This window comes from Cyprinus carpio, chromosome B9 (genome assembly GCF_018340385.1).
Source record: "Cyprinus carpio isolate SPL01 chromosome B9, ASM1834038v1, whole genome shotgun sequence".
NCBI classification, from domain to species: Eukaryota; Metazoa; Chordata; class Actinopteri; order Cypriniformes; family Cyprinidae; genus Cyprinus; species Cyprinus carpio.
In genome coordinates, this window is record NC_056605.1 from 28,147,810 (window position 1) to 28,162,958 (window position 15,149).

The window sequence follows — 15,149 nt, forward strand, 5'->3', positions numbered from 1 at the left end:
GTGTGCAGGAGTCATAGTATTACAACCAAGACAAAATCAACATGTTAATTCTGGACATTTGTGACTTTATTGTTTTCTAAAGCAATAATCAGCATTCCGTGTGTTGATGTAGACTCCCACAAGCAGTGCCTCCTCTTTGAATTGGCAAAAATCAACATGGAATGAAGAAATCAATAGCAGTAAGTGAGAGGATTTGGCCAAACAGAGTAAAAGGAAAGTGTTCAGTGATTGATGCACTGATGTTTCAGTCCAGCCTAGAACTGCACACTGATTTCCCACACGGAAATATTTGACCAAATAGTATTTATACTTCCCATAAAATTCAGTGGCAGCAGGACATACTGCAGCCCAATGTTGTTTCTGAACTTTTTCTGAACATTTTTTTTTTTCTTGAAATAATGTTCCACGGCAATTCCATTTTTCAGAAGTAGAAATAAGTTATATGCCTTAATTTTTTTCTGTATGACTTCAGTGTGAAAATTCAAAAGTAATGTGTTTTTCTTATGTCTTTCCATTCAATTAATTTTATATTTCATTACACATCATTTATATTATAATGTCCCCCAGTATTACTTAAATATTTTTCTTCTCTTTTTTTAATCATTTTTTTTTCTTTGAGCTAATAAAACCTAGCACCAAAGCCTAAAAACTCACACACAAATAAATATAATAAATAAACAATAAGTAGAGAAATATTTTATTTATTTCTAACGAAATAATTTATTTATATTAATATTTAATATATGAAATAATATTCATCCAACATATATTCCTTTATATTATGTTATATTCTTTATATCTTTATTTAATTTTTAAATTCGTAAAATCGTTGGTTACCCAACATATGCACTTTTGGTCTAAAGTCTGGAATAATTATGATATATATATATATATATATATATATATATATATATATATATATATATATATTTTTTTTTTTTTTTAAGAAATCTCTTAAGTTCACCAGATGGCATGTATTTGATCTATAATATAGTAAAACAGTTATAATATGTAATATTAGTATTAATAAGTACAGTTTTACAAAATAAAATAAGTAATTTTTTTATATTAATATACTAATCATTTATATACGATTAGTATATTAAGATAATTACAATTTTACAAAAAAGTATACACACACCCACACATTATATATATATAAAATGTGTGTGTGTGTATACTTTTTTGTAAAATTGTAAATATATTTTATATATTATATATCATAATCAATCACTTTTTTGTAGGATTTTTTATTTATAGTTAAAACGTATACTTAAAAGTCAACATCAAATGAGAATTAATCATATTTTCAGTGCTTGTTACTGTTGTATATTACAATATTTATTTATTTATTTTTTTATTATTATTATTATTTTTTTTACAATTTTTAAATCTGAGTATGAAAGTGAAAATGGTTGCATTTCATGTTGACATCGAAGTACTATATGCTACATATGCATTAGACAGAGGTAGATTTATACAACAATGCATTTTCTCACTTTCAACACAGACTCTATACTTCCCAAATGCACAAGAAATGCAGGAAATGCAATGTGGAATAAAGCTGTTTAAAACCAGTCAGGCTGAATTTACACCTCTGCATTGCGGTCCAGAAGGGTGACTCAGAAACGCTTCTTCGCCCTATACAGACGGATGTGTGAAGCTCTGCTGTGAATGGAGGAGTGAGAGCCAGCGAGTTCCTTCTACCAAACTGTTGAACTCCCTTGAAAAAGGACAGGAAATTTTATAAATAGAGTATTACTGCTGCACAGTGTCTCCACACGCACATGAGCTAGCCCTAACAACATACGCACCATGCTCGTTTTCTATCATATTTCAGCTACAAGTTGTCAAAAAGTGAGTCAGGTTAATTTAGTCATTTTTTAGATTGTGTGTAATTTAATCTGATTGATTCACTCAACTAATCAACTCATAAGGGTCATTTGTTTATGAATCAGAATACACTCGCTAAGTTTTGTCGTTTTATTTGCTTATTTTTTCTATCTAATCGCATTCAATCCAGAAGGCAAACACAACAAAATATTTTTATTTTTTTTAGTAGCAGCGCTGTGAACAATGTGGCAGCATAATGAGTCATACAGCAGTGAAAGATACTACAGTGAAAAGTGCAATGTAAAACTCTTAACCAATGGGAAATCAAAGTCTTTGTCAAAGCAGATCAATGATGACGTTATTAGTTTATGCCTTCTGTACATACATGAACATTTTCCCAAGCCTTAGCGTGTTTATGAGCGAAATAAGAGATGAGATAGATGTCTGGTCCTAATCGGTCCCCTGAGGTCCCCGCTAGACGCTGTGTCATCAGTGTTTGCACTGTACGGGGTCGAGGATCTCTCTATTCTCAGTGGTCTGAGCTCATGTTGTCATGGCGATGATGATCTCATACTGCTGTGTGCAGCTGGGGTAACCTCCCCCCTCAATCCTGTTGCCACCTGTTCACCTGGGCAACATTGATCTTCTGCTTAAAAAAGTTACAGCATGTGTTTTACTGTACAGAAACAGACCATGCTATCATGATTCACTGCATGTAATTTGTTGCACAGTTAGATGACTTGTAAACAGACTTGTATGCTCGAAAAGACTGATGCATACTGGGAAATTAACTAAGATTTGATTCTTATACAATTCCTGATAATTAAAATATCTTATATAATTCTTGATAATCATCTCCTGGTCAGTTAGAGATGAGAATCCCTGAGAAGATGTCAATGCTTTTTGTGAAACAACTTAACAATTCTGGTTCCTTAATGATTCTTGTAGTAGTAATTGATCTTAAAGGGATACTCCACCCCAAAATAAAATTTTTGTCATTAATCACTTACCCCCATGTCATTCCAAACCCGTAAAAGCTTTGTTCATCTTCGGAACACAATTTAAGATATTTTGGATGAAAACCTGGAGGTCTGTGACTGTCCCATAGACTGCCAATTAAATAACAGTCAAGGTCCATAAAAGGTATGAAAGTCATCGTCAAAATACTCCATCTGCCATCAGACGTGCAATCTGGGTTATATGAAGCAACGGGAACACTTTTTGTTAGCGAAGAAAACAAAAATAACGACTTTATTCAATAATTTCTTTGTCAACAGTCTCCTCTGTGTCTCTCCATATCATCGTATGCTGCGTATGCTCTTCTGTATCAGCCGCACCACAAGGATGCACTGTTTCTACATGTATTTAGCTTTGATTGGAAAGAAAACAGCGCATCCTTGTTAGTAATTTGTCATAATTTTGATATTTTTACATATTTATATTTAGCTCTAAATTATTTTGTTTTTTTACTTTAGTACTTTTAGTATCTAATTTAATATCTTGTTTTCAGATGTCTAGAACCTAGTTATACTACCACAATTTCCATTTTTTCATTAAATTCATTAAATCCAACTTCATTATTTAAAAATGTATTTTAGAATATCTACTTTTTTAAACTTAACATTTTAAGTTTACAATTTGTGTCTATATTTTTATTTCAATTTATATACATTTATATTTTATTTCAGCTGTATTTTAATAATCAAAAAATATTTTTAATAGTTTTCATAGTTTGTAGTTTTATAATTTTAGTTAAATAGTTACATTTTTATTATTGTTAACAATATTATTATGACTGCTAATTTGTGAATCTTTCTGGCTGTTTTATTAAAACATACTATACTGGTTGTGCTAAATGTTGCTGCATGCAAACAGTAAAGTAGGAAAATTAAAGTGCCTCTATTATGGGTAATGAAAGGTTCATATTTTGATTTTTGGAGTCCCCAACAACAGACTGACATGCATGCAAGGTCAAAAAAACACTTTCATTGTCTTATAATATGCATTTATTTTTACCTTACTTGCTCATTGACTCCCAAACGATTCCCTCAACGATTCATTTTTCCAAACCCCTCCTCTGCGTGACGCTAATCTGCTGTGATTGGTCCGATTGGTCTCATTTTCATTTTATCATGCCTGTAATGCAGGATAAAGCAGAGTTTGTGAGCACAGTGCTGCTTTGTGTACAGCGTTACCGGGGAAACCACTATTCTTATGCTCCAAAAGCAGCACCTAGTGGCAAAGAATGAATTTGCATTTTCATTCAGACCAAGCAAAAAGACCAACAAGTGGGTGGGCAATATGCAAATGTTTCATGTTGATGTCAAAATGAAACGGCTTGGGATTCGTTTAAAAACGACTCGTGCATCGTGAGTATGTGAGACGGTGAGTCATGGCTGGTACTGTGGGAAAGGGCAGATGCTGTGAATCTCGCCGTAGTGTGCTAGTGAAATGCCAGCAGTGAGCTGGGTGATCTGGTGTTTTTAAGGAGAGGAAGGTGTCTCTGCTTGCAGCTCTTTAATGATGCTAATGGAGTTGTCTATAAGCCAATGACTCATGATCACAGGCATAAACAAAACATCTCCTTTACATCATACATCATTTACATCATTCTCATTCTCATCACTTCTTGGCAGCATCTGTGAGTTTCATTGCTGTCAACAGTCTCGTGTAAGAGCCACATGTGTAGAGCAGCTCACCTGTTCTCTCTGCTGAGGTCAGTGAGCTGTAAGGCAAGTCTAGTTTATTTATATAGCATGCTTCTTACACAATAATAATTCAAAGTGCTTGTATTGTATTTTCAATTCCATTATGTCATTCACAATGCTTCATGGGATTGTTCTTTATTCCCTCATTAAAAGGGAATGGTCTTATTTTTTGTTGTCTAGAACTTTTTATCACAAAAATCTATTTATTTATTTTGTTAAAATGATTTTTTTAGTCACAATTTCCAGAAAGAAATTATGGTATTAACATATGTGTTGTGGTATTTGTATAATAATAATTCAAATAATTTATACTACAGCCAATTTTACAAATTACAAATAATTTAAAAAAAAAAAAATCTTCTTTCTTTAAAATCTTTTTGTTACTTAAATTTGCAGCCTTGGTGTAGGTGTCAGGCAGGGATTGACTCTCTGTCCTTGGCTGCCTAGAAAAAGGTCAGTACTTAATAGTGACTGTGAGAATGAATGAGTATTCTGTACTTACACAAAGAGCTCAGGTGGGCCTCCACAGTCACTTGATATTCAGGCCAGTCTTAGCAGACATACCTGCACTTTCAAGCTGCACTTTCAGCACCAGAATAAAGGCCCCGGTATACTTCAAACGAAGTTCGTTTTTGTTCTTCGTTTTGGGGCAAAAAGTGTGAAAAAGTGGGAAGTGTGAATGTCTCAAAGTCTGTAAAACTTTAGCATGATGTGAAAAAAAACAAACATTGGAGTCAGTTTGTAACTTTATTTTATTAGTGTTCATTGAACTGGATAAATTTTTACACCTTTTTATATATTAGGTGGTGTCATGATTTACTTTTGATAAAAACAAAGATGTATTATTGTATGTTCGTTTGGCATTTCATTTATTGTATACCCTTTAAATTCGCTTATTGAAAGAAAAACAACCAAAGCAGCAGCAGCAGTAGTATGGTGTAACATTTATTTGAAACACATGTATTTGGTACTTGCTACCTTATATCTTTACTCTTTCCTTTCATTCTTTTCATGACTTTGGAAAACTTGTCTCAGATGTTTCTCTGCGTCGCTTTTTGCATAACTCCGGGTCGTCGACACCAAGCTTTGTTGTATTTTCTTTCTAGGAATTAAATGCTTTCTCTGAATCTTTAAAGTCTCTCCTCGAGCAATAGTACAGGTGTGGATATATCTGTGCCAGCTCAGCTATTCGAACCTCCAGTATATTCATGTTGCTAGTGACTACACCGGAGATATTATTTTCTCTTGCCTGACCTCCATTGAATGAGAAACGAACCGTGAAAAAAAAATCGCACGTCAAAGAAGGTGGAGTTTCCGAACACACCCACCGATTGCGTCACCGCCATGGACCAATGGAAGCTCGAAGGTGTTTAGGAGCTAAAACGAACTCCCCCAGAAAGTTCGCTTTGGTCAGCTGTTTCGAACTGCCGAAACAAACTCAAAATGAACTTCGTTTCGGCCTGATTTTGTTTGAAATGACGTCATATCAGTTCGTTCTTCGATTTCGTTTGAAGTATAGCGGGGCCTTAAGCCCTTGAACACTCTTTGTCAAGCAGCCTTCTCAGGATGGAGTCCAGAGAAAGAATACGAGCAGATGCTCTTAACTCTCTCACAGCTGAGGCACAGCTTTCATAGATGTGTAAGGTCCATGTGATTCCATGGAAGGTTTTCATTCAAATCAAAGCGTAGACACATGTAGAAAACGTATCCTTGTTGCGTGGCTGACACAGAAGAGTGTAAGCTGCCTGCGTTCAGCTTAATAGCACTACAATGATGCAGAAAGACACAGAGGAGACAATTTGTTGAATAAAGTCGTTATTTTGGTTTTATTTGCGTACAAAGAGTATTCTGACGATGCTTTTCATACTTTTCTGGACATTGACAGTGTATTTTACTTGGCAATCTATAGGACAGTAACAAGCCTCCCGGTTTTCATCCAAAATATCTTAAATTGTGTTCTAAAGACGAATGAAGCTTTTACGGGTTTGGAACAACATGGGGGTAAGTGATTAATGAGAAAATTTTCATTTTGGGGTGGAGTATCCCTTTAACACCTTTTTGGACAGATGGTAATTTGCATGGAATAACACACCCTCTACAGTAATCAAAATAGCTCTTAACTCTTAAGATCTGTATTATTGTGAATGTGAAGGGATTTTTCACTTTCACTTTTTTTTTTCTTTTAGTCTACTTTTGTAAGATTGAGACCATTGTACCACTCACCCTGAGACTATTCAAATGATACTTGCTTTCATGTAGAATATTATACTATCGGCCATTCTGAGTGAACCAAGTTGAGGGAGGATGGGTAAGGGGAAGGAAGGAGATGAAAAGGAACTGATGCATATGTGAGAGAGGCATTTTCCTGCATTTTCTCTCAGTGGGATTTAGAGACAGATGTCTGTATGTTAATGCACTGTGTGTGTGTATTGTCCGTCTCAGAAGATAAAAGTCTCTGAGTTTCTGTAATTTTTAGAGATGAGACCCACAATGGAATGCCAGTAGTACTGGTACTTTGATTTCAAATTGATATTAACATAATAATTAAAAATATATATATTAAAAGGAGTTTTCTGCAGTATCAGAAGATACTAAATCTAAATACAGACTGGATGTGATACCTAAGGGCTGTCTGACTGAAAAACGACTGCTTTCCAACACCCACATGCATATTTGCATGCTTGCTCTGTGAAAAGCAATTGGGCCTTTAGGAAAAATAGAAACCAATGCGCTGTGATCTTTATTGCTAAATGTTTGCTTGAATAATTACTTGAAAAGCAATGTTATTTGAGGCTACATTCCACTGTTTCCTATTCTGTTTAGCTTCTGCTGACGTGTTCACAAAGCTTCAAAACATTCACAAATCTTGACCATGTCACGTGATCAGTACCGCTGCTCCCTATATGCAGAGTACGCAGTTTGCATAGGACGTCAACTCCCAGGGGGGCACCATCCCAATTGCTAAAAAAAAAAAAAAAAAGTGACACGCTAATCCCGCATCCGCGACCACTCGCACCTCATGTTTGCGGCTGAATGCAAATGAACATAATTGATGGACAACTATACCGTGAAAAAATATCAGCAATCGACATCACCGGCGGCGAGACAAAATAATAATAATAAAAAAAAAAGGGAACACTCATCCCGTGCATCACTTTCAGGCACATTCATAATCCCGTGAAACTTTTTTGGCTGTTGATGTTAATAATGTGTTTAAATGTCGGAAATAATTTTACCACCACCAACACTTCTAATTTTCTCTCTGAGATTCCATGTTGCCTTACGAAAATTACCCATGATTTTAACATGAATAAAACCAAAAATCATTGTTCTTGTAGCCACGGTAACCGCAAATTAACCATGGTTTTGTTACTTCAAATAATAATTTACAAAGAAGTATTAAGATAATATATTTTTTGTGGTTATAAAAACAGATCTAAGCCAACAATATCCTTTAAAATGACTTATAATGCATTATATAAAAACAATGAGGCAATAATGATTGGTTAATCAATAATGATATGGTTCATCGAATAACACTGTTAAAATAGGCTACATAATGTAGGCTAATGCAAAATATACAATTTATGTACATTGCATGTTATTACAAATGCCTGCAAAAGGAGCCAAAGGTCTGGTAATTGCTGCTGTTACACTTACAGGACAATCAAATCCTTGTTTAATAGGCTATTGACCAAACATTTAATTCAGATATCCACTTAATCATCTGAAGAGAGGATTGAGTTTGGCCACACCGCCATAAAGACTGGATCGGTAGAGTGTTGGAGTGATGTTTGTCCTTCTGTAGATTTCTCCTATCTCCACATATGATCATGGAGCTCAACTAGAGTGACTATCAGGTTCTTGTTCACCACTCTAACTAAAGCCCTTCTCCATCAGTTGCTCAGTTTGGCCAGGAAGCCAGCTCTAGGAAGAGTCCTGGTTGTTTCAAACTTATTCCATTAAGGGTAACAGAGACTACATGCTTCTGTGACCCTTCAATGAAGCAGAATTTTTTTAAACTCTAAAATGTGTGGCTTGATGCAAACCTGTTTCTGTGCTCTACAGGCAGTTCTTTTGACCTCAGTGCTCTTTTGCTCTGATATGCATTATCAGCTGTTAGACCTTTTATTAAGATGTGTGTGCCGTCCCAAATCATACCCATTCAGTTGAATTTGCCACAGGTTAACTTCACTTGAAATGTAACATCTGCAAGCAAAATGAATTCTCCTGGGCTAAATTTCCACTGTCCCAGATAAGGGTATGAATACTTATGCAATGGAATCATTTAAGTTTTTTTACAATTGTTTTGTATTGCAAGAAAGTTATGTTTATATATGCAAATGAAAAAATTAAAGTATCTAATTAAATATGTACTAACTGAATACATTTTCAGAACCGAAACCAATTGTTATTTTTGTTGACATTTGTCAAGAGATTTTACACAGGAGATTATTTTCATCACTTCATAAATCAGAAAATACAGCTTTCTTTTCTCTAGCCTTAAGGTTTGTATTACCCCTGCTTGCATCAGAAAGACTTGATAAGAGTGTGCATGTGGGTACAAGGTGAAGATGATGATGAACATGATGATATTGCCTTTGCGTATCCGTTTCGGAACAAAAAATGCAGCAGTCAAGCACAGAGGTGACAGGAGACCTTCCTAAGATTGCTGGTAATGACTTGATAATTTTTTTCCAGCTCTTTTTTTCTGAAGACTACTGCATTTCTAATTAGACTAGACTAGGGAAATAAAATGACAAATATAAAAAGATATTCTTTTTAAGATGACTTGCCTCAATTGTTTCATCACATTACATGTAGTTTTCTTCTACTTGAAGGAAATAAATTATTTGTCCTCGTACCTGAGAAGAAATTCAAATCTGAGGAGAAATAATAAAACAATTCCTTCAGCAAATTCCAGGCCTTCAGGAGGCATCCACCGTGGAAGAGTGTGGTATTATTTTAGTTTTCTGCAATATTGCTCTCTCAGGTAAAAAACTGCAACCATGTCAAACAGGCTTATGCAGACTCATTTAACAGTATGAATGAGGAGGACAGGCCAGCAGAGGGACAGAACTACTTTGCTTCAGTCACACTTAATTTTTTTTGTAATTTGTATTTGCATAAGGGGCATCAAATGATGACAAGGCTTTTATATAAAATGTTGATGTGTTGGTCTGTTATTGTCTTCAGTCTCAGAAACTATGAAGAGTCGGTGCCTGGGTAGAATGCCGACATGCAGTGCTATTGCGCTACAGGCATCCTGAGTTTGAATCCCGACTTGAGGACGGTTCCCGATTCTGCCCCCATCTCTCTCCCACTTCACTTCCTGTCAGCTCTAATCTGTCCTATCATAATAAATGTGAAAATGCAAAAAAAAAAAAAAAAAAAAAAATTATGATGAATCTGGTTGGAAGAGTCCATTCTAATTGTGTCACAATCAATACAGATTGCAAACTCAACTAATTGACTGGTAATATATGGCTTTCAAGATTGCGGCTTTTGAAAAGCGAGGCAGGAAACAAACTGAATTTGTTTACTACTTTATAAATATTTATATATAACGGAAAGAATCTTAAAATTTCACTGTATTTGAATCAACTACTGAAATGTTGGCATTGTTACGCCTTCTTGCCGGAGCGGGCAGCCACCTGTGACGTGTGTAACTCTATCTACCGTTTACCCAGAGTGCTTTGCTTGTAGCAGGCAAACACATTTGTCAGCCCTCACTGAATTCCCATTGTCATTCTGTTCACCTCACGGTTGAAATAAAGAGAGCTGCAATCCGTAATGTTTATTGGGAGCGCTTGCACTCAGTCTCGCTCAAGCCATTAACATTTGCACAATTAGAGAACTGCAAGAACAAATGCTGTTTGGGCCCCTTGATTTCAATAAGTACAGAAATGGTGGGAAATGCTGTTCAAAAAAGTAATATTCTAAAAAGCCCCTTGTTTGTTTGTTTTGTTCTTTTGTTACATTATGGTAATTAAGAAGGGGCAATTATATGAGAGAAACAAAGAATGAGTGACCAAACAGAGAGGTAGAGAAAAGGGATGTTACACTGCTGCTTAAAAAAACATTAAAGTTTACCCGTAAATTGTACATGTATGTTTATAATAAACCTTATTTTTCAATGTAGTAGTTTTCTGTGAATGTGCAAGACTTCCAGTACATTAGCTGCTGCAGGGAAACATAAAGAAGAATAACAGTGCAATGGTAAAACTATAAACCACTGTGTTCATAATTAAGATAATTAAAATAATATGGTAAGACACACTAGTTTGCAATATCAAGCAGCAAAAAGATCTGTTTTGTACAGCTAAAATTACCTGGAAGCAGATGAGACCAGAAGCCTTGCACGTAAAATTTATGAGTGGCCACCGTCGCCCGCTCTTACGAGAAGAATAAGGTGGATATATCTAAATCCACAGTGTAAAGATCAGTCAGATTTTTGCATTGTGAGATTCATTTTATGACACATTTCCCCCTCCAAATTATCATTACTGTAATGCATCCAGATGTCTTTGAGTTTATGTTATTTGTATTGACCAATCAGAAGACACCGGAGGCGGGGCAAGTGTTGCAAGCTTTTGTTCACAGTAACAAGTTGTAATGGCAATTTGGTAAAGTTGTCATTCTGTGTTTTTTATAACCATTCCTGAGTGCCATGTCTCATGTTTTTAGATGCAAAGATGTGTTCTGTGTGAACGGCACCTATTATAGTTTTTTACAGCATGAAGGTAAAAATACTCTAATTCCTTTATTTTTTTAACAGCACATAGTAAAGGCAAACATAATTTTGTATTTCTTCCAACTAATTTTGGTGCGAAACATTAGGCCTACAATAAATATATTTGTAGATATTTTGACAGGTTGTGTGAAACACACAGACAGAAAGAGATTCTCAACCAAGCTCTGCTCGAAAGACATTTGAGAGGTTGGAAAAGTGGACATGAAAGAGCAGAAATGGTGTGATACAGCAGAGTGGCCTTTCCCAGCATCCTCTCTGTCTGTTTCCCACACTGGCTCATTTCCAAGTCTGCTGTTATTGTGAGAGCAAGCCGTTTATCATTTGACTTCACAGGTCAATGTCTTCATTAAAGTCAGCACTTCAGCGGTGATGAAAGAGCGGCTCACAGTGTGCAGACACCGAGAGCTTAATGAAATGTTGTCCTCATTAATTTACGCAAAGCCGAGGGACACAATCAACAAAAAAGACTTTGTTTCCTTTAATTAGTGCCTCTTTCGTCCATCTCTTTTCAGTTTTGCCGAATTTGCCCCATCTGCTCTGGTTAATTATGCAGATGCCCATGCGCCATTAGATTATGTTGCTGAAGAATCAAAGCAAATGTGGCTATTTTAAAAAATTCATGTTTGTTTTAATGCCTCAGGGTAAATGATTTGTTGGCTTTTATGCTTGCCGTGTTCAGTTGGCTGTTTTGCATCTTGTTGCTTGTTCAACATGACAGAGGTGCTGTAGAATGCAGTTGTGGTTGTTGATGGGGGCGCTGCAGGGCTGCTGTCGGCTTCCTGCTGACACACTGACATTTACTCTTAACTGATCTGCGAGCCTTGTAGCCCATCAGCATGCTTCATCCCACCCTCGCTCTTCAAAGCCTGCTGCTCACCAGCCAAATGTTAGATGCCTTCCCTTAGTATTATTTGTAATAGCAGTAGCAATAAAAGTTTAGTATCAATATTTTATTAATTATTATAGTATATAATAGTTAGTATTCATTTATTATTAGTAATGTTTAATTTAACATTATGATTAGTATTATTATATTTAAAAAAAATATGCATTTATCAACAAATCTGATATTTAAACTGTTTAGAAATTCATGGTTGATGTAACATGGTTGCAAAAATAGATTAGAAATAAAACAAAATAAATTAAAAAACAACTATGTATAAAGGTAGGGAAGGTTAGGCACTTCATGTCACTGACCTTTGCTTAAAGACAAAATAAATGAATGAATAATTGTATTATTTTATTTAAATTAACTTAATAATAATATTCTTATTAATGTGAATTAGTAATGTAAATGATTGCTAACATGCATATTTATTTGTATTAATATTAGCATTATTATTAGTAGTAATATAATAATAATAATATTATATATTATATAATAATATTTTCAAGTGAGTGTCTGTATAATGCCCCTTAAATTAACTGTAGGGATGTCTAAACTTCTTTCTTCTATATTTAAGAAAGCAATTTGGTCTGATGTAAAAAGCAGGGTCAAAAAAAAAAAAAAAAAAGACAGTTACCTCTCACTTTTTAACACAGAATGGCTTTTATTTTACAAAAATTCTCTCTGGTGATGTCTGAACTTCTTCAGTTTATATTCTAGAAATTTCTCTGAAACAAAACAGCAACCAAACCAAACAAGACAAAAATCAAATATTAAAGGAAGCCAAGTCAAAATTACCATAACGAAAAAAAAAAAAACAAAAACACCTAGAATCTCCACGATGCTTCTCAGTCACCATAATGCCCTATTCTTCAGTTGGCTGCAAATAATGACACATGGTTGATAAACCCATCCAGAACTGCGGCACATTGGGTAAGCGCTAATGGACGTGTGGTTGTGATTCAAGCTGAGAGAACATGAAACATCTGGCCGTAACTGCTCAAACTCTCCAGAGCATGCCAGAAGAAATCATTTGGCCTCAAGTTTATTTCCCTTACTTGCTCAAATGTGTTATAGCATGTGAAACATCTGTCTGGCACTTACTGTGTGGTTTCAAATGATCTCGTCTGCAGGTTTTGTCGGAAGAAGAGAAGGGCTCCACAGCGGGACAAGAAGATGAGGAATGGGAGAAGGCCTTGTCTGTGGAGAGGTTTGGGGACATCATTACTGAGTCTGCCATCAATGGAGCAGACAAAATGGGCCGCAGCTACAATGAGAAAGACTTTGAGTGTAAGTACTGCCTGGTGCGTAACTCACCACGATTCTATGTGACCCTGGAACACAAAACCAGTCATAATGGTAAATTTTTCGAAATTGAGATTTATACATCATCTGAAAGCTGAATAAATGAGCTTTCCATTGATGTATGGTTTGTTAGGATCTGACAATATTTGGCTAGATACAACTATTTGAAATCTGAGCGTGCAAAAAAATCTAAATACTGAGAAAATCACCTTTAAAATCCAGCTTTAAAGTTCTTAGCAATGCATATTACTAATCAGAAATTAAGTTTTGATATATTTATGGTAGGAAATTTACAAAATATCTTCATGAAACATGATCTTTACGTAATATCCTAATGATTTTTGGCATAAAGGAAAAATCTATAATTTTGACCCATACAATGTATTTTTGGCTGTTGCTAAAAATATACCCCAGCGACTTAAGACTGCTTTTGTGCTTCAGGCTCACATATGTGCACTCAATTTTCAATTATTCCTGAGTGGATAATCTCAATGTCATATTGGTTTAGAAAAGTTTGACATCTGTTTAAGATTACAAGTTTAGTGGTCATTTGAGACAGATTTTGATTAATAATAGTAATATTAATAATAGAAATATTTATTATAATTAATTTTGTAATTCTTATTGCTATTAATATTAATTGTATTTTATTAATATCAACGTTATTGTAGTAGCAGCAATAATAATAATAATAATAATAATAATAATAATGTTAGGACACATTAGCATTCATAATTTAAATGTAATCAGTGCATTTCTGACTTCCTTCCAATCTGGTTTGATTGATTGGATCTGTTCTGCCATAGAAACACACAGTAGCTGTACCAACGCTGTAACTGATGTAAAATGGCTTCAGAGTATTTTGATTGAATTTGTATTGATCTGATATCAATTTTCACGCTCCTTTTTCTTTTAATCTGAGCATAGTTGAGCCAAACCTGTTTGTCACATGGCATGTCACACTCCAAGAGTCCCGTTCAGTTTCGACAAAATGCATTAAAAAATTTTGCACATCAGTGTTTAGAGCTGCATTTAGTGCTGAATGCTTGTGACTGGATTCCTGGAGACAAATGTTAATGAATGTGTAAATTAGGTCAAAGATACAGTCATTTCAAAACAAACCTCATTAAAAGCTATTAAACTTTAAATGTTTTCAAAGCATCAGGTTGCTAGAAAATTCCATGTTCAGATGTGTAATTCTACAGAAGGTGCCTCAGAAGTACAGACAAGACTTTTAATGGCTCTCTCACATTCCCGGCCTCCTGTGGGGCTGTGTCTGTGCCAGTCGCTTTCTGGACCCTGATAAATCAAGGCCCACATTTCCATCTACATGTGGTGACAGTAGTGGGAGGTGTAAACTAGCCTGTGATTCATTCACAGCGGAGCCGAGAGGCAGCTGCAGGACAAATCACACATTAACGTCTCTGTTGCTAGAACTACTCATACAGTCAGCATGAAATTCACTGACTTAGACAAACTGTATTATATTTGCTTTACTTCACAATCCCCATCTTTTTGTGCACAGTTCATCAGTGTTATTCCAAAGGAAAAAAAAAGGTTGTCTTTGTGATCTTTTCACAAATCAGTCATAACTTTTCAACCCTCCAACCATCTGATTCCAGTTTTGTGTGTAAATTCACCATTTTCAAATTCCAATCAGTTT

General features: G+C 35.1%; 1 protein-coding gene across 1 annotated transcript in view; it reads left to right on the forward strand.

The window, feature by feature from the left end:
- Nucleotides 1-15,149, forward strand: part of LOC109068421 (anion exchange protein 3-like) — a 67,473-nt gene that overhangs the window by 16,853 nt on the left and 35,471 nt on the right. The window contains exon 3 of the mRNA XM_042731802.1: nucleotides 13,315-13,471. Coding sequence (XP_042587736.1) covers nucleotides 13,315-13,471 — 157 coding nt within the window. The remainder of the gene's footprint in view (nucleotides 1-13,314; nucleotides 13,472-15,149) is intronic.